Below are 25,045 nucleotides of genomic sequence, written 5' to 3'. Positions count from 1 at the left end.
CTGATAACTTTGTGAGCTAAAAACAATTAGCTAGCCTACAAGCTGCCTTTATACTAAGTTATGCAGACATTCAGCCAGTCTTTTTGTAGTTAGTAAATGCTCTAAATGATCGACTGCATAGAGTCATCATGACAGCTTTTTGTCCTTTGCTTTATCAACTTGTGACATATAATGCTTTTTATTGCTTTTCAAGATACCAATATAGCTAATGTTATTCATTTACAGCCATATTTCGATGATTGAAGAGTGACAGCTTACCTGGCAAGCCAGGCAAACCATCGCGACCAGGTCCTCCAGGTGGTCCTGGGGTTCCAATAGTACCTGGAAGACCTTGATAACCTGGAGCTCCTGGGTCTCCTGGTGGGCCTGGGATGTCTAGACCTGGAGGGCCAGGGTCTCCTTTTGGACCATCTGATCCTGACAGCCCTGTAAAGATGATTATTATGACTGTCCTCATAATACCATCCGGCCATACAAACTCCGTCCCAAACTCCACCAACTGGGACTTAACTCCTCTCTGTGCAACTGGATTGTGGACTTCCTCACTAACCGTAGACAGAGTGTCAGAGTGGGTAAGAACACCTCTTCCACCCTTGTGGTCAACACCGGTGCCCCTCAGGGGTGTGTTCTGAGCCCTCTGCTATACACTCTCTTCACCCATGACTGTATTTCCTCCTGCGCGTCCAATCTCATTGTTAAGTTTGCAGATGACACTACAGTGCTCGGACTTATATCCAACAATGATGAGACAAACTATAGGACAGAGGTGCAACAACTAGAGTCATGGTGCCACGACAATAACTTGGTCTTAAACACCAAAAAGACCAAGGAGATCATTGTAGATTTCCGGAAGAGGGGTCATAACAACCATCTGCCTCTCTTCATTGGCAGTGAGGCGGTGGAGAGGGTGAGCAGTTTTAAATTCTTGGGGGTAACTGTGACCGAGGACCTGTCCTGGGGCAACCATATCACCTCAGTTGTACGGAAGGCCCAACAGCGCCTCTACTACCTGAGGAGACTGCGGAGCGCACACATTCCCAGATCTCTGATGTTGAACTTCTACAACTGTGCCATCAGCAGCGTTCTGACGTATGGATTTCTAGTGTGGTTCCCCAGCTGCACCAAGGCCGATCAGCAAGCACTCCAGCGGGTGGTGAAAGAAGCTGGCAGAATTATTGGAACAAGTCTGCCAGAGATCAGTAATATCTTCCCCACTCGCTGTCTGAGGAGGGTGCACAGTATCCTGCGGGACCAACATCACCCTGCGCGCCACCTTTTCCATCTGCTGCCCTCAGGGAGAAGGTACAGGTCTATACAGGCCAGAACATCCAGACTGGCCAACAGCCTGTATCCACAGGCTGTGAGGCTCCTGAACTCTCTGCCCCCCTCTCACGGACAATAACCATATCCAACTTCTTAATAGCAATGAACTGGTCTGCATTGGTGCATCATATCTTTATTCTCTTCCCCCTCCTGCCCCCCCCCCCCCCCCCTCTTTCTTAAATAGATAACTATCATATCTGATATCATATCTCACAGTACAATAATATTGAATGGGTTGCATTGTTGTATTTTGTCATGTTTCTCAGGTCTTTGTCTGAATTTCTACGAACATTATTGCTAAGGATTGTCTTATTGCATTGGAGTCACACTGGGTTAAATATGTACACTTGGGTTTTAAGGGGTATTTATTATTTTCTTCTTTTTTTTGGGTTGTATGGAAGCCCCAAACGCAATTTCATTGTTCTTGACAATGACAATAAATAAATAAATACTAAATACTAAATAAATTTAGGAACAACATTTGAACTGTCAGGTTAACAATAATTTGAACATTTTTACTCTCCACTCCCCTGGGCGGTCAAGATTTTGAGGGGTTGTCCTGGTTCCCACTTCTGCAATATTGGAAACAGTGCTTCTGGATTTGCAAAGTAGGAAGGAGTGGTTCAGCTCCAGGGTTTATATACATAGAGTTTGCTCTATGTGTGCTTTTGGGTATATGACCACACCCCTAACCTGTGGGAAGCATTTTGGAAGAATAAAGTATTGGCGCCCAATGTTACAAGCTATTCGGTCCCTTTGTTCTAATAATCAGGGTTTGGGTCATATTGTAAGTTAGACTTACAGTCCAACGTTCTCCAGACTGGAGAATGTTGGATCCTCTGGGCACAGCCAAGGAGCAGAGTGTTTCTGATTCTATGGCTTCAGAAACACCACCGATCAGTGAACTCCATCTTGCACCAGAGTGATTTGTAATAGTGGCTAGGATGAGAATTATTTCTTTCAAGTCTGAGGCCATGTAGAACCTCAGCTGTACAGTAGATTCGCTACTTCTGGCTGGCAGTGAGTTACTGCTCCAAGTAAAGGGGTTCAAGAATTCTGGGTTATGTTCGAGAGTGGAGGAAACTCTAAGCTAAAGACTGACAGATAGACCAATGTGACGTCCGGTTGTCAGAGCTGAGCCTGAAAGTGAAGTAGTCAAATTATAGAAATAGGGTTGAGCAATGTTCCTGCTCTTGTTATCTGCCTGGGATAACTACTAAAATCCACCTGGATGAGGTGTCTCCTGCATATCCTACTAGCAGGAGAGCCCAGAGACAGAGCCTAGAGATCAGATTATGTCTAACATCTTAAACTGCTGACGGTAGAATGGATATTCTGTAATGCTGAGTTTTCTCTTTTCAGTCAAACCTTATGTGACTTACCTGGTGGTCCCATTGGGCCCGGAGGTCCTGGGAGACCTGGTGGGCCCGTTCCACCAAAAGAGGGGGGTCCAGGGGGGCCACGAGATCCAGGTGTACCAGGTGTACCAGGCTCGCCTGCACAGACAGAGAATAAAGTATCAGCTCAAAGTTCTGGCCTGGTGTCATTTTGTTCTAAAACAATCACACAATCTAAAGAGTACCTTTGAATCCTGGAGCTCCATCAGCTCCAAGCCGTCCTGACAAACCGGGGTTACCAGGGAAACCAGGATCTCCCTTAGGCCCAGTGGAACCTTTAGGGCCCGGTGCACCCGTTAAACCAGGAGGACCAGGAAGTCCAAGACCAGGTTCACCCTGTCACACATATAACCAAAAAGAGCGTCAGGCACACAGGGAGGGACGAACAGTACAGTTTAGGACAGAACAAGAGGCATTTAATGAAAGCTATTAATGCATAACAAAATGTGTTGCTTAGAGAAAATTGCTTAATATAAAAAATCTGTCATTTTCAAATTGTAAGGATTATTTTATCCTTGTTATTTTAGCCTTCTACAGATAATAATGTTAGTAAAATTGGTATACACAACTATCCAAATATATTAAAACATATATATACACACACACCTTTGGTCCAGGAAATCCCAGCTCACCGGGACGTCCATCTATCCCTGGTCTTCCTGGTCCTCCAGGGGCTCCTGGTTGCCCGCCAACACCCGGGAATCCTGGAGGAGGAAAGAAGTGAGTGTGAGATGAAGAAGGTAACAATGACACAAAAAGCAGAGAGTATGTAGGGAAGTACTCAGAAGAAGTTGTTAAAGAGAAGAGAATGTAAATAGAAGTGGACAAAGGAAGACAAAAAAGCAGAGGTAGAAAGAGCAAAGGAAGACAGATAGAGAACAGTTTATCGCTATCTTTGCCTTTTGGTCCTGGAGGTCCTGGCAGTCCAATGCCTGGGATTCCGGGTTCACCCTTCGCTCCCGATAAACCGGGAAAACCAGGCTGTCCAGGCTGACCTGGTATACCTAACAAAGGGAAATGACCAAATTAGGCAATCAGGCAGCATGTATGTTACTTTAGATACTGTGAATGGAAAGTATATTATTTTACAACAAAATAGTGACTCGTGTACCTGGTGAACCAGGCTGCCCAGGCTCGCCATCCCGACCTCTTTCTCCTTTGGCCCCTTTCTCTGTCATTGTCTGACCAGGTTCACCCTTAGTTCCTTCATGATGACAAAATGCACAGATAAAAGGTTGGACGCTTTCAGTGAGCAGACGGCAGGAAAATTGGACATGAAATGGATGTCAAATAGCCTGTGGGAAAAATCTATGTCCATTCTATTTTGCTATGTTTTCTTTAAGGTAACTTAAGTAAAATCATTTTCAAAGTTCAGTATCAAGACCTCTGCAGGAGATTTTAGGCAAGTTGTGGAAAGAAAACTTTTTGATGCAATGAACAGTACATTCCAACTCAGGCTATAGCTTGACGATATACTAAGCTTTAAAATTTTATAGCTAGAACCTCAGAGATAAATAATGTGAAAATATAAATTAGATCAACATATAATTTACTTTGCTGTATTGTGAGACACAGCACTGGTCTAATTTGGTAAGGTACAGTGGGGGAGATAAGTATTTGATCCTCCTAGAAGTCAAACAGAATTCTGGCTCCTATGGTTGGGTGTGTGCCCATGTGCACACGGATGACAGTCAATAAATAAGATACAGCTGATCTGAGTTTTGTGTATAAAGCACACCTGTCCACAGAATCTAAATTTTCCATTCTGACCTTTCCATCACCATGAGCAAAACGAAACGACCATTAAAGGACGAATGGGCTAAAGTGTTATATTAATTGTTGGTGATTATAAGGAAATGGAGGAAATCAACCTCAGTCTGGAGCTCAATACAAGGGGTAAGGATGATTATAAGAACGGTGATTGATTACAGGACAGGAGGAGCTTGTTAATGATCTGAAAGCAGTTGGGGCCACAGTCACCAAACACCACTGGTAACCAGTGTTGGGCAAGTTACTTTGAAAAAGTAATTAATTATAGTTACTAGTTACTTCTTCAAAAAAGTAACTGAGTTAGTAACTGAGTTACAATATTCTAAAAGTAATTAATTACTTGAAAAGTAACTATTGCGTTACGTTTAACCCTCTGGGGTCCAGGGTATAACTGGCCATTTTTAACTACTTTTGATTTTCCCCACATTTTACCTTTAAAAACTATTTTAAAGGTAAAAACTACTATATGATAACTTATGGCAAAGGGGTGGGATTAAATAAGTGTTTACTTCTTCACACTCCCTTTCAACGTGTAAATGAATCAGAATGGTAGCAATATTGAAATGTACTGACTTTTGTATAGTATTTTTTCTCTCTTATTTTCTTTTCTAAATGTACCTGTATATTGTTTACATGGTTGAAATGAATTAACAATCAATCAATTTACTTTGCCTTGTTTGGTATCATCCTTTTCAGCACAACCTCACGTGTCTGAATTTACAGTTATGTTTTCATTTTGACATACTGTATTAACACAATTGATCTAAAATCAGACAAAAAACATAAAATCAGTGTAGAAAAAGTTATTTTTTACTGTAACAACCACAAACATGTTTAATGAATCATATTTAATAACTTTTAAATGCAAATATAAATTGTCAGTTTTAAAATCCTATGCACAAGTTTTGCAAACAACAAAGTTATTTGCATCCATTTACCTTTTACCTTGATTTAAAAAAAACCATTTCAAACTATTTACAGAACAATCAGCTGTTCTGCATTCAATAAGATGCCACACAAATTATTTGTGCCACTCCAAAAAAATAATTTCTGTCCACTATAAAGGAGAACATCACAGCCTGATACCTGCAGGTCTGACAGCAGCAGGTGTATCACTCCTGTTTCTACCTGGAGACAGCAGCCGCCTCATTGCGCAGCTGCTTAAAGCTGTAGCGTCCAGATTACTTACAGCTACTTCCATGCAACTGATATAAGATGCGGTAAGCTGAACACAGTTTCAACCGTTTGTTTGTTGAAACATAGTAACGGACCGCATTTTCTTGTTAGTAACCGTAACGGCGTTGTAACGATACGAATAGTAATTAGTTAGATTACTCGTTGCTGAAAAAAGTAGCGCTGTTAGTAACGCCGTTACTTGTAACACCGTTATTCCCATCACTGCCTGTAACACACTGTGCTGTAATGGGTTGAAATTCTTGAGCAGGGAGACCCACAGGGGCCTATAATAATCGCTCCCCGGATATGCTACAGCACAACACATCAGGTAATTTTGTTTATTTTATTATGTATGACTAACTTGTATTTCATCACAATAGCTCTCATTGAATATCTATCTATATATATAAGGATAAACGTAAAATGATTTTTTTACCTGGTGCACCAACAGGTCCCGGTCTTCCTGAGACACCCTGGATACCTCTCTCTCCACGAGGTCCTGGATTTCCAAAGCCAGGAAGACCTGGGGGGCCCCTGTCTCCTGGATTACCAGGGAAACCTGGCTCACCGGGGAGGCCTCGTTCTCCTTTCACCAACAATGAGCCCTGTCACAGTTGCAAATACATTAGTTGGGGTTAGAGGGGTTTGGGTTAATTCAGATAAATAATGAACAGACTGAGTGGAAGTCACTCACAGGAGCTCCTTTAGGCCCTGGAGGCCCAGGGGCTCCGTCACGACCAGGTGCCCCGTCCAGACCTGGCAGACCAGGTGGTCCAGGGAAACCAGTGTCACCCTTCTCTCCACTCAAACCATTAACTCTGATGGGATCACCTGGATCTCCCTTCTCTCCATTTAGGCCGGGAGGACCTTGAGCACCAGGAGGACCCTGGAAAGGAAACAAGCAAGATGTCTTGATGCTCAATCATCCAGGTAAGGAAATCCCCCAAAATTGATTCAGTTTACCCAGACGTAGCCTTTGCAGTCGGAAAAACGTAAAACTCTACGTCCAGGTGAACAGAATCAATTTTTTGGGAAAGAAGCAAGAGCCAGGGACAGGGAAGTCAAACAGAGAAATTAAATCAAAGAATACAAAGAAATAATGCCGTTTATTATGAAATCTTATTTTTCTGATGAAAAAAAATCGTGAGCAACACATTAATTATATCAGTTCCACAATGATAATCACCACTTTTGGAAAGGAAAAGTAAGAATACTCACGCTGGGGCCGACAGAGCCAGGTGTTCCTGGAAAACCTCTGTCTCCCTTGAAACCTTGGGCGCCAGGAGGTCCTGATGAAGAAAACAAGAGGGACCATAAAAACATCTGTCCTGAGGTCTACTAAACTTCAGTGTCTTTATTGTCACATTTAATGTCATTACTGAAGGATCACCAAGCAATTTTAATCTGCTACTGTGGATTCAGGAAAGTTTGTTAATATCACCTGACGGAAACAAAACTTTGGGGGAGGGGTCTTACCAGGAAATCCAGGAGGTCCTGGAGGTCCTTGAGGTCCAGGGATGGGATTGACGCTTCCTATGCAGTTCACACAGGTGTCACCTTTCTCACCTAAAAACACGATCAGATCATTAATGTCACTTTTTTCTGCAAAAGGCTGCAGGGGGAGACCGTCTTATGCACTTCTTTGGGAGATTGGGTGATATTTCAGCAATCTGACAGGAGTCATTTATTTTGATTCTATCTTAGACATTTCCCCACCTTTCTGTCCTATCTCTCCAGGGAAACCTCTTCCTCCTTGTGCACCAGGAACCCCAGGAAGTCCTGGTATGCAGTCTTGACCTGAGGAAGTGCCTGGAAGTCCACGGGGCCCTGGCGGACCAGGGGATCCAGGAGACCCTGCACGACCTGGGGGGCCTGGCAGAAAGTTTCCTGGAGGGCCAATCTCTCCCTTCTGACCTCGCTCTCCTGGGAAACCTTGAGGTCCAGGAAAACCCCCACTACCGGTTCCTGTGAATCCCGGTTCTCCTGGAGGGCCTGTCAAACCTGGAGAAAGGAGGTTGATGTTTCAGTGTTATTTGGTTTGTTTTTTTGCGAAAGATAATCAAAAAGTAAATCTCAAAAAATGGTCTTATTCAGCCAAAAGCAAAGAAGGGCCATTAACTAATTTACATAATTAATAATTGTATCCCTTTATTTCCTTTTCAGTAACCCTAAATTATTCAATTTATCCCAACCTTTCCCCTAAATGTATTATTGTATTTTTAATCTGTTATTCTAGACCTACACCAGTGCATTTAGGTTGCACCATCTCATCTATCATGTCTGTTTTGGAACTTAAATTTGGTACCCGGTATAAACTAGCTTTAAAAGTAATGCAAACAATAAGTATGCTTGTTATGTGCCTGTGTGTTTTCAGCTCACCTTGTACTCCTCTGTCTCCTTTGAGTCCAGGTGTTCCAGGTAAGCCAGGTTCACCTTTAGGCCCCACCTGATTCCCTATTGGCCCGCCAATCACCTGATGGGATGTTAAAAAGAATTAAGTAAATTCACAAGACTCACATGGACTAAACTATACAAAACTTTGCAAATATCCTTAAATCTTTTTTTGTAATATAATTTTTAAAATAAAAATATTTTAAAAACTACAACAGAATAAATATAAAATACAACAACAGACTATTGGACCTAAATCAAAGACTATGATAAATATTACCTCCTTATGGAAACTTTCCTCTTTTTTAAAACACTTCCTTATTTTAAGCTGTGTTTTTAAAAATGTAAAAAAAAGTCTCATAATTACAGTTTTCTCACGGTTAGCAGGACTAGTGGACTTTGTACACTGAATAGTCATCCTTAATGGTTCATTTTCCATTGGGAGTGGGTAATTCGTATCACACACACACAGTTTAAATGTTTTCCGTATTGCACAGTTGAAAATAGTGTTTCTTTTTGCCGGTAATAAAAAAAAAACAGTGGCTGAAAGCACTGTAAACAACAGTAGACTGGTGCATAACAAGCAAGCAAATAATGCAGAAAATAGAGATTTGAGACCGTTTTGACCGATCGGCTGTCATGGTCCTGGGCCATGTGGGCCCAGTATTCTTAGTTTCTTATATTTTTGTATTTCGTTCCTTATTTAGGTCATGTTTCCTAAGTTGTCCTGTTGTGTTGTTCCTTATTTGACTTCCCCTTGTGACTTTTATCCCCTGTGTGCCCCTCTATGTATCTGTGAGCCCTCATCTCCCCTCCTTGTTTCATTCCATGTTTCCCCAGCCCACTATGCCCGCGCTCTCTCTCTCCTCCTGTTTGCACCTGTGTACTTCCTGTTTTACTTTGACAGTCTCCCGTCAGTGTTGTTTACTCCTGCCATGTCTTGTTATGTTTATCTGTGTCAGCTGTGTTCCCATGTGTGGCCACTTCCCCTGATCATCCCTCTTGTGTATTTAGTCTCTGTGTTTCATGTAGTCTGTGTCGCGTCGTCTGTGTTATCACCCCCTGTGTTCCGGATCTCCAGCCATAGCTTTTCCTTAGTTTATGTTGAGTTTAGGTTTTCTGTTTGAACTATTACTCTTATGCTGCCCTCACTCTGTTTTGTTCCTTTCATCAGCCAGAATAAAAGGCTCGCTTTTGTTTAACTCCACTCCTGCATCCTCGCTTGTGTTCGCTCCTGGGTCCACCACACACATTTCCGCACGGTCTGCCTCCGCAGACCGTGACAGTGGCCCGATTTTGGCCTTCATCGTGCGTCGTGTATCGTGTAGTATACGTGGGGTAACGAGACGCGATTAACACCTCACGACGAGCTCCCGATCATCAATCGCTTGGTCGCGAGGATTTCAAACAGCGACCGTCGTGAGGGTGTCACCGCAGTTTGTCACACTGCGCACGCGCAAACACAAATGTCAGCGAAAAAGACGGCGCAGCACGGCAGTGCAGCGTGTGATCTGGACACACAAGCGATGGAGGCACAACTTGTAGAACTTTGGAAAGCTCATCCGAGCCTTTTCCATGTGGCCTCACAAAATTATCACGAACACAACAACCGTGAAAATAGTTGGATCTACATTGCTGCTCAATCACAGCTGCCTGATCAATGTTTTTCATTAGCAGTTTAGCAAAGTTGATGGTGGTGGTGTGTCTGTGTGAGTGAAAGACAGAGAGAGCGAGTGACAGAATTTCTGTTATAACCTTCATTTTATGGACGCACAGTGTGAGCACTCAGGTCGCATCAGAGCATCGGGTCGTATAGTGTAAGACCTGCATCGTGACCTATGAACTTCTAACCCCTGCGAGTCAATCGTGCAGTTTGAGCAGGAGCTGAATCGCGCGACTGACAAAATCGCACAGTGTGAGCGCGGCATAAGAGGGAATTCATGACGATGTTTATCAAATGTGAAGCTTATTTTTGATCTTCTTTGCTGCTGGCTCAGTTAATTTGGAGAGTGACAAAACCTGCAGCATCAGAATCTGTGAGATGTCGGCTTTCAGCTCCGACGGCGTGTCATTGGGTGAGAAAGCCAACATCTCACTGATTCTGATGCGTCGGGTCCGCGCTTTGTGTTTACGTCTTTGTGGAATCCGTTTACCTGCTCTCATTTACTGTTTTAGCTGTTTGGTGGTTGTTGAAATGAAAGCTTTAACCTGAGATTCTTAAGTTTCTGGCAAAATACATTTATATTTAAAAATCAATTCAGGATCAACCTAAAATCGATTTTAATTGGAAAATCGATAATTAAAACCCAGCCTTACTGTATAGTGACCATCAAGTATAGGTTGCCATGGAAATATTAAGCTGTCTGCATGTAATTCACTGTGAGTTTTTTTTCTCCCACACGCTGCGAATGCATCACTAACCCCGGAGATTCAGACTCGTCAGACCATTGCCCAAAAGGTGGCAGTGCTACGAATTTATTCCACCAGCTGAAAAGTCATCACTGCAAAATTAAGACCATCTTAAACTCCACATGCAAATGTCTCCTAACACACCAAAGAAAACTTCAAATAAACCAGCTGTGATACGAGCTACCAGCTATCAGCAAGATGAACAGAGAAAAACGGCACGATTCCATGTTATTGTTTATCGAACATGAAACAACTGTTTCGGTCCTCTTTTGAATTTTGGTCGTGGTTTGGTTACATCAAGCTGAGTGACCTCATGGATTCTTGTTTGTGTTTAGGCACATTTTGTGAAATTATATAACTGTTCTTTTAATTGTTTTGTCGTTTTCATTGTGTTTAGTGGTTGTAGAGATGGTTTATATGAACTTCAGGTGAAATTCAGAGGTCTCATCCCTTTTGCCCCTAATACTGGGAGCGTTGGGGCTCAAGACATATCATGTATAGTGATACAGCCAAAAAATATTGTGATATTAGATTTTTCCTCATATCGTCCATCCTATTTTCCATTCCACTCCTGTGTCCTGTGATCATGCGTTTGGGTCCTTATCTTGCCTGCCACGCAGCCGACTCTGACAGCTATGCTTTTACTGCACTGACAGTGTGCTTGGGCTCACTAACAATGAATCAGTGGATCAAAGTCTGGTGGCACTTTTCAAAATCAACTACAAATAAGTGAATAAGCCTCAAATGTCCAAGGAAAAATGGTTAATTTCTTTATATTTTTGAAGCAAACTACAAAGAAATGAAGGATGGCTTGGGATATTTGCACAGCATTGTATTTATAAGTAGACAATGAAATGGTGCTAAGAGTTCAAGTGTAAGACAAATATTCCACAAATAATGAAATATAAATTCTCATTCACCTGCCCTGGTGGACCCGGGAATCCACGATCACCTTTTTGTCCCTGAAATGAGAAAGAGTGATATTTACACAGTTCGTGGCATTACTGTTTGACTCGTAGAATTCAAAATACTCAGAAGAAACTTACTGTCTCACCATCCCTCCCTGGAAGACCAGGCTGGCCTGTCTCTCCAGGGGGCCCCTGAATGTGACAAAAAGCAATACAAGAATGTTAGGAAAAGGTTATAAGACATTTTAGAAAAGGATTATAAATTGTGCAGTTTGTTGGCAGAACTCACTGGGTATCCTGGAGAACCAGGATCACCATCTTTGCCTGGTTTTCCCTGCAAAAGGGGGGAAAAAACATGGTGATCAGGCTTTGCACCAACGGGGACATCTCCAGAGTTGAATATTGAAGCATTACAAAATTGGCAAAAACTGCACATCCTCCAGTGGCCACTAGAGGCTGACTCCCAAAGGGAGTCAAAAATTCTAAGATTGGCTCCCTTCTTAAAATGTCCAGTTTTACAATAATAAAAATTACATTCATACCTCTGTTAAGTATAAATATTTAACTCATTCACTTGAGTTAGGCCTGTGGTCAGGTTGACAACACATGCAACTGGAGTCAATAGGTGTCTGCAAGGTCTTGTTCATCATTTTAAAACGTTACACCGGACTTCATGACTGTGTGCACAGTAGAATAATGTGTATGCGTATTCACATCTATGAAGAGCTGTTTGAAGGTTTACCCGGAGTTTTGGGCTTATTGATAAGGTTTCAGTATGTCTTTAAAAGGCTTGGAGAACATATTCTACGAATACATACTGAACATACAATCTGGTAACAGTCAAATGAACCCTGCGTCATAGATCCCCTTTGGTCTCTTCTTACTGCTTCAACCCAGGAATTCAAGCTCTGCTGTGTCTTAGCAGTCTTGAAGGAATGACATGTACAAACTGAAATAATGGCAAATATGTTTGAGAGTTCCCTCTTTGCAGAAAGTTTCACACAAAAAAGCTGAGAGAAACCCTGTAAAATAGTCAGGTTGTTTGAGAAAGTTGGGCAACACCTTTCCTCTTTGCCTAAACCAAATGTCAGAGATGAGGTTCCAGACACTCTTGCACTTGTACACATGTTGAGGGCTTTAGAATTGAGTTTACCTTTGAGCAACAGACATATTTTAGCAACACAGGGGCGATTACGTAAGTTTAGTGAAAGGATTTGCTTGAAATTCCAGAGCTGTACTTACTCGTTTTCCCAGCTCTCCTGGTTCTCCCTTTTCTCCTTTCTGCCCACCATAGGGACCCTACAGTGAGATAAAGAGACATATAAACACCACAGTCACCATCAAGAACACTAGATACTCCACTTCTTCCAACTTGCAACTTAAATGTTTTGTCTGTTTTCTGGAGGGACTTTTAATGTGTGGAGGTAAATTTGGTTCAGGGGACCAGAGATACTTACAGGAGGTCCCGGTAAACCCGGATCACCTTTAGGGCCAGGAGGTCCTTGGTCGCCCTGCAGAATAAAGAGAAAAAATCAGAATCAGTGCAGAACGAGTTTAGAGTTTGAACCAAATCTATTTGGCAAGTCAATTAGTCTACGTTCACACTGCAGGTCTTAATGCTCAATTCAGATTTTTTGATCAAATCCGATTTTTTTGTCTGCTTGTTCACACTTCAACTAAAATGTGACAGCAAACGTGCTCCTGTGTGAACACTCAAAGCGGCCCGCATGCGCAAAAGCAGACGTCACACACAACGCGCTCTTTTTAGACCCAGACCAAACAGTACTGTTTGACTGATGGCCCTTAATATAAATACTTGTTTCGGACTTTACGTTTCGCAATTTTGCTTTAAGTTATAAAGTTATTTTGTTATTTACATTTGGCCTAATAATGATCCTTATTGCTGTTTTAGAGGAGCGGTGCTTCAAAGGATAGTTGCAGATTTCTGTCAGAATCTGCAGATTATACAGTACAAATAAAATGTTCACGTTTCTCCAACATTGTCTTCCCAACAATTTCACTAACATCTACACTGGATGGCCAGGAAGTGTTCACGATGTCTTATCGGGCGCTTCTCCAGAGCTGATAATTGCCGTCTGTCTTGTGTCAGTGACGTAAAAGACGGATTTAATGCGACATGACCGTTCAAACAGCAGTCGCTTTCTAAAACATCGGATATGTATCGGATTCAGTACCACATACGAATGTGACCCAGATCGGATTTGAAAATATCGGATTTGTGCCGTTCACACTGTCATACCATGATATGTGTCGCATAGGGTCAAAAAAGTCGGATTTGATGCGCTTTCGCCTGCTGTGTGAACGTAGCCTTAGTCCCTCTCCTCTTTAGTCTGGAGGCTGTGCTTCAGTCCAATTTAAATGAGCTTTGACTTAAAGAAGATGTCAGTGTTTGTGGATAGTGTTAAATATGGTTGCTTCTTTTTCTTTTTTACACAGTAGACCTTCAACCTGCATTTGCAGCTGGCAAATTGAAATGTGTTCACAGATAGTGATTTCTGCGAGTGTTTCTGTGTTTTTCAGCCTTGACTTTTGCACACAGAGATTTCTCCAGATTCTCTGAATCATTTTAATATTATGTACGGTAGATAATGAGATATTCAAAGCTTTATTCTGAAATAAGCCCACCAGATGTAGTTGCAGATGTATTTTTTTGCATATAAACCCGCCCATCTGTCTGTCTAAGAGGCTCTTTTTATACCACATCATTTTACTGACCTCTTGTCAATCAGTGAGTCCAGTTAGTTGCAAAATGTTACTCCAGCTGTTGCTTTTTAATGCCACTTACTTTTCCAGCCTTTTGTTTCCCCTTCCCATAGTTTTTGCAATGTGTTGCTGCCATCAAATTCAAAATGAACTAATAATTTGTGTCATAATAATGTCTCAGTTTAAACATCTGGTACGTTGTTTACGCAATTTATTTACATTTTACACAATGCCCGCCTGGTGGTTTTTATTTCTTTACTGAATGAGATGACTAAATATAATTGGCAGGCATAGATACTCTCTGCTGCCATCATGTGGCTGTGATTTATTACTCTGGCGTAAACTGGTTTTTATATATGTTCACACACATTTAATACATTTTTATGAGCAATGATTAGGTACTGCCAAGATGAGGCATTTTGATACAATGTAAAATACATGCATTATGGAAAATATGAATGACCTTTTTCATATATATGGAAAATCTGTTAATAAAGCGAGTGACTGCCACCTGTCAGCAAGAGATACTGAGTTTTAAACTTGGTTTAAACAGCCTACGTTGTAAAATCTCTCTATTTAAAATCTAATTTTAGTCTCGTCAGTCCTCATTTCTGTGGCGAATGGAATACTTCACCACTTCCATGCCTTTAAAATAGTTATACCTTGTCTCCTCTCTGAATTTCAGTCTCAGCCGGCTTTGTCTGCTCCCCAACCTGTCCTGGAGGACCAGGAGGTCCTTGCAAACCTGGGGCACCCTATGGTCACGGCAGGGAAAGAGTGGCAGGTTTAGTAATTCAGTAAAAGCTCTGAGAAGACAAGCTTGAGGCAGAGACTGAACATAACTCTAGTAAAAAAAGTGACGATTATGGTACCTTTTCTCCTTTGGGTCCTTGGAAATTCAAACCCATATTCCCCTGTTGAGAAAAAACAGAGGGAGGCTGTCACTTCAGGCTCAGTGGAGTATATTTCATGACCAAGAATAGTTCAAAATGTATTATCATTTTGTCTTTATTTACTAAAGATCAGTTACAAAGTGTCTGATCTCACCTTAGGCCCGGGTGGACCAGGAGCACCTGGACGACCCTGAGAAACAAACCGAGAAACAGTTGGCCTTCAATCTGATGCTATTTGTGCAACTTTGATGAAAAAAGGTTTACGCTGTAGCAGCTTCTCTTTACCTCAAGGCCTCTGGGTCCTGGGGGACCTACCGGACCTTGTATACCTGGAGGTCCAGGTCGGCCCTGTGACATAAAAGGAAAAAGATGTACAGACAATTGGTAAAACATACAGTTTAAAAAACCTAAACATTTTCATCCTTTTGCTTCTGTTTGAGTCTGTGAGCATTTCTGTGAGTGTGTGAGAAATTACAGTCCTAGCTCTAAAAATGCTTCCATAAGCACCAACAAATAATGTCAATAATTATAAATACAGCAGACACCTTGATATGGGATGGCTTTATGTTTATAATATCAGTATTGGTCATATTTCAGCTTATAAATGATCAAAATTAAACAGATTTTCATTTGTCGCATTATTAAACAGACCGGTTTGACACCTAAAGCTCAAGTTCTGTTCATTCATTCATTTTGTTTTGTTTTTTATACACACATCATTCTGACTTACGTATTTGAAAAGTTTTGAATCTGCACGTGAATTTAATTAAATGTGTAAATTAGCTTTGGCAGCACAGTGTTTCTAAAAGGAGAATATTTCACTCACAGGACCTCCTGGCAAACCGGGTAAACCCACTGCTCCTTTCTCTCCGAAACGATTGGCGGAGATAACATCACCTGGGTCTCCCTGCAAAGAAAAGAGAAAGAGATGCTCAAATGTACATTTGTCTTCATAAAGGGAAAGAACCTGAGGGGAAAGAAGGAAATGTTGCTTCTGAATATCAAACAATGTAGAGAGCACCATCTAGTGGACAAATACAGCAAAAACTCAACTTGACATCAGTAAAAAAAAAAGTTTAAAAAAAATGATAGAAATTGATTTTTATAGAAACCTAAAGGAGAGGCAGTAGTAGAGCTTTCACATCTGTGTGTTTCACAGCAAACACTGACAAATAAATTAGCGAAACTCTTATTTGTTTGTTGTTGTGTTGTGTTTTTTGTTTACATGAATAAATAAAAAATAGTGATTTTTTAAAAATTATTTTCCATGGTTTCATTTTCAAAACAGAACTTTTTAAAAAAATGTGTAATGTTTATTTATTTGTAATTGGCTTCCTGGTCCTTTCCTTAGAAGCCCCGTCTTTGGCCTTTTAAACCTGGACGTGGTTTTAAACCTGGACGTGGATGTGTGGTTTGTAAAACCACACATGTATTTTTCTACATTTCCCCAGTTGTGAAGGGAATTTATATTTACTCCATTAAGTAAGAGTTAAATTAAGGTCTACCAGCCATAACAAGTTCAAAGCACAGTCAAGTCAACATTTCAAATTAGAGTCTGAGTTGTGTGGTGCTTGTAAAGCTGTAGATATATCAGCCTACAGTGAGATAGAAATCTGTATATTAGTGCAGAAATTGCTGACATATCATGTTTTTAATTCAGAACAATGAATGACAAGAATAACAAAGAAGTAGATTTAAAAGGATCTAAGATCTAAAATGATTATTTTACCTAAATGCAACAATTATTTTCATTGATTGTCATACAAATTATATTATAAATATGAGACAATAGGAAAGTAAGTGACAATCTGGTCTTCTTTTGTTTCTAGCTGGTGGAGGACATAACTTAAAAAATTGAATTCAAACCTTGAAAATTAAGTTATATTTTTTTTAATCAATTTTTAACATTAAGAGCATTAGTAACAAAGTTACAAAATGTGTGTGTGCTGATTTTTACCTTTTGTCCTGGCAGACCAGGTGGACCCTGTAAATGAGTAAAATAGAAAAGTTTGAAAAAACAAAGCAAAACCAGACAGATCACTGTGATGCTTCATCCTGTAATGACTCACTTGAAGTCCTGGCTGCCCAGGGATTCCTGGACTTCCTGGGAAACCCCTGTCACCCTAAAAAAGGAAAAGGAAAAAAAATTGAAAGACAGATACGCTGAGTGTCAACATTCTTTTTTGGCTTTAAGAAATTTCTCTTCTACAACTTGCTTTATTGTTCATAGACATCTTTATTAGATACCTTTGTCCCATTGCAACCCGGCACTCCTCTTGGACCTGGAGGACCATCCTGCCCAGGTAGACCCTGATACACAGGAATTAAAACAGGAAGTTTAACCATAAATGCTGCATGATTTTAAGTTAGCTAGAATTATCTTAGCTCTTTAAATATCTCACTGGGAGTCCGGGTGTTCCTGGAAATCCTGGTGTTCCTGGAGGTCCCTGATAGAGAGGGGGAAAAAAAGAATGTGTCATTTAAAAGTTGAAATGTGAAAAAAAAGAATCCAGTGTTGAGTTTTTTCAGGACCTAGCTGACTGTTAAGGTACAATAAGGTAAAATGGGGGCACCTGCTGGCCAAAGTAGAGCATTACAACCCCAAATTATTCAGCGCTGAGAAAGCACTAAAAAGTCATCCTGTTTATTTAACCGGGGAAGAAAAAAACAGGTGAAATTTACCTACTTAAAAAAAATGTAACTACCTTTTATGTGTGTGTCTGTGTTTTTAAAAAAGCATAAACATCCATAAACTTCAATAAAAAAAAATCAATAAAATTATGGAGCCATGTCTTATGTTTCTCAGTGTGGCAACGGCTCAAAATCCCTATGAAGTCTTTAGGAAAAATGGGGGAATTACTTACTCTAATTCCTTTTGGACCACCTGGTCCTTGAGGTCCATCACTTCCCTGAGAGAAAGAACAAACAAACAAACAAGAAAGCATTAATGATGAGCCTGATCATCTTTGACTCTACACTGTGAGCAGCATCAAAGACCAGTAACAGCCAAGTAATGAATCTACAGTAGTATTACTGTAGAAGTAATGGAAAACTTATTCATGTCCTTTACTTAAGTAAATATCCAAACAGGACTACTGTGAAAAACTAAACGTATAAAAGCTAATGTTCTCATGAAAATGTGCTTAAAGTTAACCATCAGAACCAGATTATACGCTAAAATCGATTCAACACTGCTCAGGATTTGTGTAAAGCTTTAGAAGTAAAAGCACTCAAATCGAGCCTTTACGGGATTACCGCTGCGTGTGAGCAGCGTCGGCGACTGAAGGTTCTTATCTACGTCTGATATTATCCTACCTAGCAACCACCTAACAAAAGCCTAAAACTACCTATTTGTAGTGTTTATGGACCTGCAACACCTGAATGCTTTGTGTTACTTCAAATTTACAGTAACATCATATTTCATATTAACCAAGCTGAATTATACACAAGTATATTATAACATTATCACGTTACATGGCAACCACCTGGCAGTGGCAAGCCATTAGTTTAACACTTATGCATGTTAAAAAGCATTATATCACTTTCAACAGCGCAAAGACGCCGAAGTCTGTGGGATTTTCTGTTGTATTTGATGCTTTGACAAACAAAAATGTATCTTATACTTATCCAGGGGGATGTGCAGAAAACCTTTTGACTGCAGAAAACATGCTTAATGCAGGAAAACATCATCTATACATGTAATGACATAACTACCTAAATATTTAGCAATTATTCACATTATTGTCCTAATTATTTAGTCAGTTTGTTGACCGACAGTAGCTTATAAAAAAATCATAAAAGTTACCCAGAGCCTTATGTTGGGGTTCTTGTATATGCACTGCCGCCATCCAAAGTCAGAAAATAACCCACGTCTCAAAAATTGATATATTCAGAGTTTCAATTCAAATCAGTTCCTTTTCTCTTCTCGTCTCCTTGCCCTACAAACCCACCTTCTCTCCTCTGGGCCCAATTGGTCCTTCTGGTCCAGGGAATCCTGGGACGCCTGGCTGTCCTGTCAAACCTGGGAAACCCCTTTCACCCTGCAAGCAATGACACAGTCAAACAATCATTTGTTTCATATTTAAAGACCAGATAAGTTTCAGATTTAATTTCAGTCTGGTCATAATAGAAAGGCAGAGTTATTTATAGCCTGTAGCTAGGGCTGCACGATTAATCGTTAGAAAATCGCGATCTCGATTCATACTTATGTGCGATCTCATTTCCAAATGACAACGATTTAAAAAAAAAAAAAAGACGACGATTGTACCGCATTTTGATTCGGGAAGTACTCTGCATGAAAACAAGCGCTCACTCTTCCTGCTCAACAAATGACAAGGGCGGAGCCTTATACCACGTGATACAGAAGCTGTGCCGTGTGATGCTAAAATTAGCAGGGAAAAAACAACGGAGAGCACGTCAGGGATGACGAGAAAGTGACAGGAGAAAGTCCGTCCCGGTCAACCACCCAAACATCAATAACGGGAACCTTATACAGCGCTTCCCTATACCCGTCGAACTCCCGCAGGCACAAAGAAATTACGGAGGCTATCACTTATCACCTGACCAAAGATATGGCTCCCATCAACACTGTGCAAAACGAGGGATTTAGGAAAATGATCAACACCCTAGACAAACGTTACACAGTGCCGTCCCGCAACTATTTTTCTATTGTTGCACTACCTGCTCTATACACGCAGTGTCGAGCAACAGTGGAGACGGAATTTCAAGCAGTACAACGTTTTGCAGCAACGACAAAACGTGAGACATTTGTTGTTTTTATGTTTATTTATTGTTTTTATGTTCAGTCTCAACTGTTACGAAGTTGATGTGCAGTTAATAAGTGCAATAAATATTTATACTGGAAAAGAAAATCGTGAGAGAATCGTGATCTCAATTCTAAGCAAAAAAATTGTGATTCTCATTTTATGCAAAATCGTGCAGCCCTACCTGTAGCACATTAAACAACAGATGGTTTAGAGAGATTCATATTTACATTACACGTCTCCAAAAACCACAAAATGCATCAAAATCTGAAAGGTGTGTTTTGTTGTATTAACTAATTATTATGGACCCAGTGATGTAGTGGTCATTAAAATGTGTTTGATTTAGTTAAATGAATGATTATTCATCTAATAAATCATGACACTGCTCTCCCCTCTACATAAGCTTCCTTTATGCGTTAAAAGTATCTGTATTAGAATCTGCAATACAAGCCTGTGTTTACTTGGTTTTGGATCCATACCAAAATCTGCAGTATTGGACTATTATTCATAGAAATGAGAGGAGATTAAAATGTACTGAGAAAGATTGAAAACATATTTCACAACATGAAATCTGCTGTCTTGAGTTCTTGAATGCTTTCTCTTGATTACTGAGGAGTCTTTGCACTTTGAGGTGACAGTTGTTGTAATTTGGCTCTATGTGAATAAAACTGAACTGAGTTGAATTAAACGTGTGAATGTGTTCTCCAACAGCCGAGGTGTTTCTGCGTAAATGAGGTGAAAACTTTGCCCGTCTTGGTATCTTGTCAAACATCAGCTCCTCCCGTCATCCAGCTCATACAATCACAGGCAACAAAACACGGTGAAAGCCGGAAATAGAGCCAGGCTGCCTTTTAAAATATGTGTGAGCTTCAACAGCAAAATGTAAGATCCACAGAAACAAAATTCAAAAAAATCACAATTCATATTTCTGCTACTTTACTACATCTCTGTGTGTTATGATTCTGTGACATTATTTATTATTTAAAGACCCGTGTCCGTTATTTTGGCAACAGTGTTTCAGCCTGTGATAAGTCTGACTCAACTTAAATGCAGACTTCACTGTAAGACCGGCACTTGTCTGGTTATAGAGTAATAACAAAAAGAAGAAGATTTCATTAGTCATCCCAAGAAAAACTGTTCCCTGTGTGCGTGTTTTTTTTAAATATGTGTTGCTTTTAATTACGTGTAAGAAATCTATGAGAAATCGGGCCTTTGCTCCCTAACTCTGTGCCCTCAGTCGCAAGTTTCAGGTCAAAGTGAATATGTTCATTAATTGGACGGGAGTATTCAGGGTACACCCACTGGCTGTGGTGTCCAGAGATGGGCAGTAATGTGTTACTTGTAACGCATTACTGTAATCTGATTACTTTTTTCAAGTAACGAGTAAAGTAAGGGATTACTATTGCAAAAACGGTAATTAGATTACCGTTACTTTCCCGTAGGAACGCTGCGTTACTGCGTTACTAAAACCGTGATTTTTTTGCGAGAATGTCTCACGATAGTGACGTAAGCGAGTGCGCCGTTAGTGACAACAGCTGTGTGCAGATCAACAATGGATCACATATCGATTGTGAGAGAGTATGAGCGTGCAGCGTTTAAAGCGTGGAAGTACTGACCTTACTTTGAGTTTGATTCCATAAAAGTGACAAAAACATTAGTGTCCATTAGCATTGTGCGTGGGAAGAAAACTTCTTTTTACAGCGAAAAAAAATCCTAAACTTCCGAGCAAGCACCGAGTGCTCTACCACGTAATGGGGAACTCACAGAGAAACTCGCGGATTCTTCCACTGACCGCGGCACACCTGCACCAGGGTGAACCTGCGCCTGCCGTACTCCTGCTTTACAGGTGAAAATAGAGCAACAGGACCGCTGAGTCTTTGACTTTATTTATGTTCTGCTGTGTTTTACTTGCATCTATTTGAAAGACTGAGTGTAAACACAAAAAATATTTTATTTCATGTGCTGGAATGTGCAGAAAATAGGTTTAAATGTTAAACTAATTTATTCAAGTCAGAGAATGTTGCATATAATTACATTTTTGCTTGATGCATAAAGTTAAAAGATTAAAACTGATAAAACAAGTTAAAAAAGAGACTTTTCCATTTGATTACATTTTGTATGATGGATTATGTAGAAAAAGTAGAATTGGGCTGAAAGTTCTATCGCTTTATCACCTATTCAGGTTGTAAATCGTGTTTTTAAAAAGTAACTAAGTAACTAAGTAATTAATTACTTTTGAAAATAAGTAATCAGTAAAGTAACGGGATTACTTTTTGGGGGAAGTAATCAGTAATTAGTTACTGATTACTTTTTTCAAGTAACTTGACCAACACTGGTGGTGTCCTCACATTCTCAACACGGTGGTTACTAGTAACACCCCACGTGTGATTGTGTGACACTGTGTTTACCTTTTCTCCTTTCACTCCACTGCAGTCACATTTGGATCCTGCACATCCATGGCAAGCCTGTTTAAAAAAACAAAACAAGAAAAAGACAAATGAGCGTCTTTGGACTTTTACTTAACCAAAAAAAAATCAGCGACATTTCCAACGATGAATAAAACTAGCAATTACATTCCAGTGTTCTGAAAATAGAGGCTCTAAAGTCACTTTTTCCAATTCCATAACAAGCGAAAGATTCCCAGGAACAGACACAAATACTTTGGAGGTTGCATCAGGAAGGGCATCCAGTGTAAGAGTCCACCAAATCAAACGTGTGGAGGAAGCAGGTAAAAGCTAGAAAGCAGCTTTCTGGGTTCTGAAAATGTGTCTGCCACGTCTCCTTTTTGTCCTAATTTCCTGCCAAATCTGCAGCCTCAGCCATGTAAAATCAGTCAAACTCCTTTCCAGAATTGTAAAACCAAACAGTAAATTTAGTAAACTTCAGCAAGTGCTTCAGCATGCCACCGGGGGGCGCTGCATAATTACACTTTGCACATTACAGCACATGTCTTCCCACAGAGGAACAGCAAGGTCAGCGGATTCACCTACAGGTTTGTTTGCTGATGAGATCGCAGCTGCAAGGTCGGCGAGGCCAAACAGTACTCTAAACTCAAATCAAATAAAGCTTTTATCTCACAGAGAGCACGTTTATCTTCCAAAATATCTCACTTCTTCCCATCCGTTAGACTTTGGATTCACTTTTTGTGAAGGACTAAAGACTGAGAGAGTTAAGAAAAACTAGGAGGGAGGGAGGGATGGATGGATGGATGGATGGATGGGTGGAGTGGGAGTGCCAAGCTCCTGATTAACTTTTCCCATGCCTGTTGACACAGTGAATGCCAGACGGGCATCAATTGCACGCATGCCAGGCAGCCAGGCTGTGAGAAAGATGGAGAGGCAGAGAGCGCACGAGAGAGGACAGACGGGCGGACATTCTTCTGTGTCTGCAAAAACGTTTTCGTGTCCGTCTTTGAGCTGACGCTTTTCATGGTGTTCTCGTTTTACTGACACGGAGGGGACGCAGCAAACTCTGAGTGCATTTCCTGGTTCATCAGTTTATCATTAAGTCTAAGAAATCGGAAAGATTCTGGAATAAAAGGCAGTAAACATGCAAAATTGTCTTATTGTTATTGTTCTTAATTTAAACCTTCTTATTTGAATTTCTTCTCTGTAGGTTTTAGTCTTTGCAAGGAACTGAAGTAATGTCTTAAAAATGCACTGACATTTTGACTCATGTTAGCTGTTTAATAATGCAGATTTTGTGTCATTGTAAACTGATTTCATTCCTGTGATTTAGATTGTTGGCTTAAGAAAAACAGGCAATATGAGGTTGTGATATTTGTAACATTTTTTACTTTAAACTGATAAGGATCAGCTAATGTGTTGCCAACAGGGAAGTCACAGAATGCTATGCAACCCATATTATACTTGGTAGCTTGTTTAATTATCATTTACTGGCCATTACAAATTCAGATACCAAAAGGTTGACAAATAACTAATGCTGGGCGATAATATCGGCCCTGCCAATATATCGATCTGGCTGCAGTGCGATTGCACGGTCTTCCAAAGAGTATCGTGGGCCATGATGATCAGAAAAGCATCTGCCAATATGTGCAATCAAATACAACTGGAAATACAATATTCTAAGATCAAGTACCCACAATTAAGCCAACGTGGAACTGCAGCTCCTCTAATATCCACTCCATATGCGAGTGACTCCTCATAGACTCCAATAAAAACTAAACAGGTTTGATTTTTCTTTTTTTGAACAACTCTTTGATTTATTTTTGTTAAGACTAAAAAACAAGTCTGTTACTGACCCTTTCCCCCCTTTTTTAACTCGACCTTTTTCACTTCCACAAAGTGAAAGGGCCTGGGGTCAAAAATCAAGGCTATAAAATTGAATTTCACAATTAATCTTTGGCACATTAAACCTCACACAGTTTACCGTTTGCATTTCTGTGTACACATTTAAAAACAGTGCATACATGTTTACATTACATTTGCCGCTTTCCAGTGTGTGTGTGTGTGTGTGTGTGTGTGTGTGTGTGTGTGTATAGATAATATGCCCTTGGTTATATAAAAATCAAGACAGTCCTACTATCCTGAGCTGCATGAAGGCCAAAGCAAGGCATTTGCATGATTTTATCTCACAACTGGTGCAAAGTGCTGTCTGGGATCACAGAGGGATCACCAGTAGACACACACACATGCCTAAATACATCTGTGTGTGTCTCTGTGTACGTGGGGGTGTTTTTACAAGCCTTGAATCTCCAAATTAGCCTCTGGTCTGCTTCAGCTCAATGCCGTCTGTTCTCCCACGCCCATGCCTGCAGCTCAGGCTCCATCCTTCTCTGCATCCATCTGTTTTTCTCCACACTCATCCCTCTTTTCTCCACTCTCATTTAACCAAAAAAGCATGACCGAGCTTGCTTGCTCTTAAAATAACTGAAACACTCAGCTACTCTCGAATAACCTGGAGATGTCCACTTAAACCAGCAACAGAGCTGATTTGGACTTGGTTTGTTCTTATAGTACTAGTATAAGTGGACTATAAGTGAACTTTCAAACTAAATGTTATTTGACCTGTATGTCCTGCCTAATAAAGCCTTTTCTCATGTGCAGACTGAATTTGCAATTAATTATTAATGATTAATCTCTGTCTCTGTTCCACAGCATGTCTTTTGTCTTGCCTTCCTCCCCTCACCCTCAGACAGTCATGGCTGATGGCTGCCCTTCCCTGGTTCTGCTGGAGGTTTCTTCCTGATAAAAGGGAGTTTTTCCTTCCCACTGTCACCAAGTGCTTGCTTCTACGGGGTCATATGATTGTTGAGGTTTCTTTCTTATATT

At 40.5% G+C, this 25,045-nt stretch overlaps 1 protein-coding gene across 1 annotated transcript in view; it reads right to left on the bottom strand.

Moving 5' to 3' along the window:
• Positions 1 to 25,045, bottom strand: part of col4a5 (collagen, type IV, alpha 5 (Alport syndrome)) — a 72,446-nt gene that overhangs the window by 15,763 nt on the left and 31,638 nt on the right. Inside the window, exons 2-30 of the mRNA XM_085349343.1 lie at positions 22,163 to 22,219; positions 18,942 to 19,031; positions 17,856 to 17,900; positions 17,394 to 17,438; positions 17,239 to 17,301; positions 17,061 to 17,114; positions 16,949 to 16,975; positions 15,818 to 15,898; positions 15,277 to 15,339; positions 15,146 to 15,181; positions 14,971 to 15,012; positions 14,761 to 14,853; positions 12,832 to 12,885; positions 12,617 to 12,673; positions 11,664 to 11,708; positions 11,513 to 11,566; positions 11,387 to 11,428; positions 8,046 to 8,139; positions 7,383 to 7,667; positions 7,143 to 7,232; positions 6,885 to 6,955; positions 6,361 to 6,552; positions 6,103 to 6,271; positions 3,832 to 3,924; positions 3,620 to 3,724; positions 3,327 to 3,424; positions 2,906 to 3,056; positions 2,706 to 2,819; positions 259 to 426 (exon numbers count right to left, since the gene is read on the bottom strand). Of these exons, the coding sequence (XP_085205469.1) occupies positions 259 to 426; positions 2,706 to 2,819; positions 2,906 to 3,056; positions 3,327 to 3,424; positions 3,620 to 3,724; positions 3,832 to 3,924; positions 6,103 to 6,271; positions 6,361 to 6,552; positions 6,885 to 6,955; positions 7,143 to 7,232; positions 7,383 to 7,667; positions 8,046 to 8,139; positions 11,387 to 11,428; positions 11,513 to 11,566; positions 11,664 to 11,708; positions 12,617 to 12,673; positions 12,832 to 12,885; positions 14,761 to 14,853; positions 14,971 to 15,012; positions 15,146 to 15,181; positions 15,277 to 15,339; positions 15,818 to 15,898; positions 16,949 to 16,975; positions 17,061 to 17,114; positions 17,239 to 17,301; positions 17,394 to 17,438; positions 17,856 to 17,900; positions 18,942 to 19,031; positions 22,163 to 22,219 (2,578 nt within the window). The remainder of the gene's footprint in view (positions 1 to 258; positions 427 to 2,705; positions 2,820 to 2,905; positions 3,057 to 3,326; positions 3,425 to 3,619; positions 3,725 to 3,831; positions 3,925 to 6,102; positions 6,272 to 6,360; positions 6,553 to 6,884; positions 6,956 to 7,142; positions 7,233 to 7,382; positions 7,668 to 8,045; positions 8,140 to 11,386; positions 11,429 to 11,512; positions 11,567 to 11,663; positions 11,709 to 12,616; positions 12,674 to 12,831; positions 12,886 to 14,760; positions 14,854 to 14,970; positions 15,013 to 15,145; positions 15,182 to 15,276; positions 15,340 to 15,817; positions 15,899 to 16,948; positions 16,976 to 17,060; positions 17,115 to 17,238; positions 17,302 to 17,393; positions 17,439 to 17,855; positions 17,901 to 18,941; positions 19,032 to 22,162; positions 22,220 to 25,045) is intronic.

Source organism: Diplotaxodon limnothrissa, linkage group LG3 (assembly GCF_057381915.1).
Source record: "Diplotaxodon limnothrissa isolate DT_005_m linkage group LG3, D_limnothrissa_male_GT1.1, whole genome shotgun sequence".
Lineage (NCBI taxonomy): Eukaryota > Metazoa > Chordata > Actinopteri > Cichliformes > Cichlidae > Diplotaxodon > Diplotaxodon limnothrissa.
This window is presented reverse-complemented; position numbering and strand designations above follow the sequence as displayed.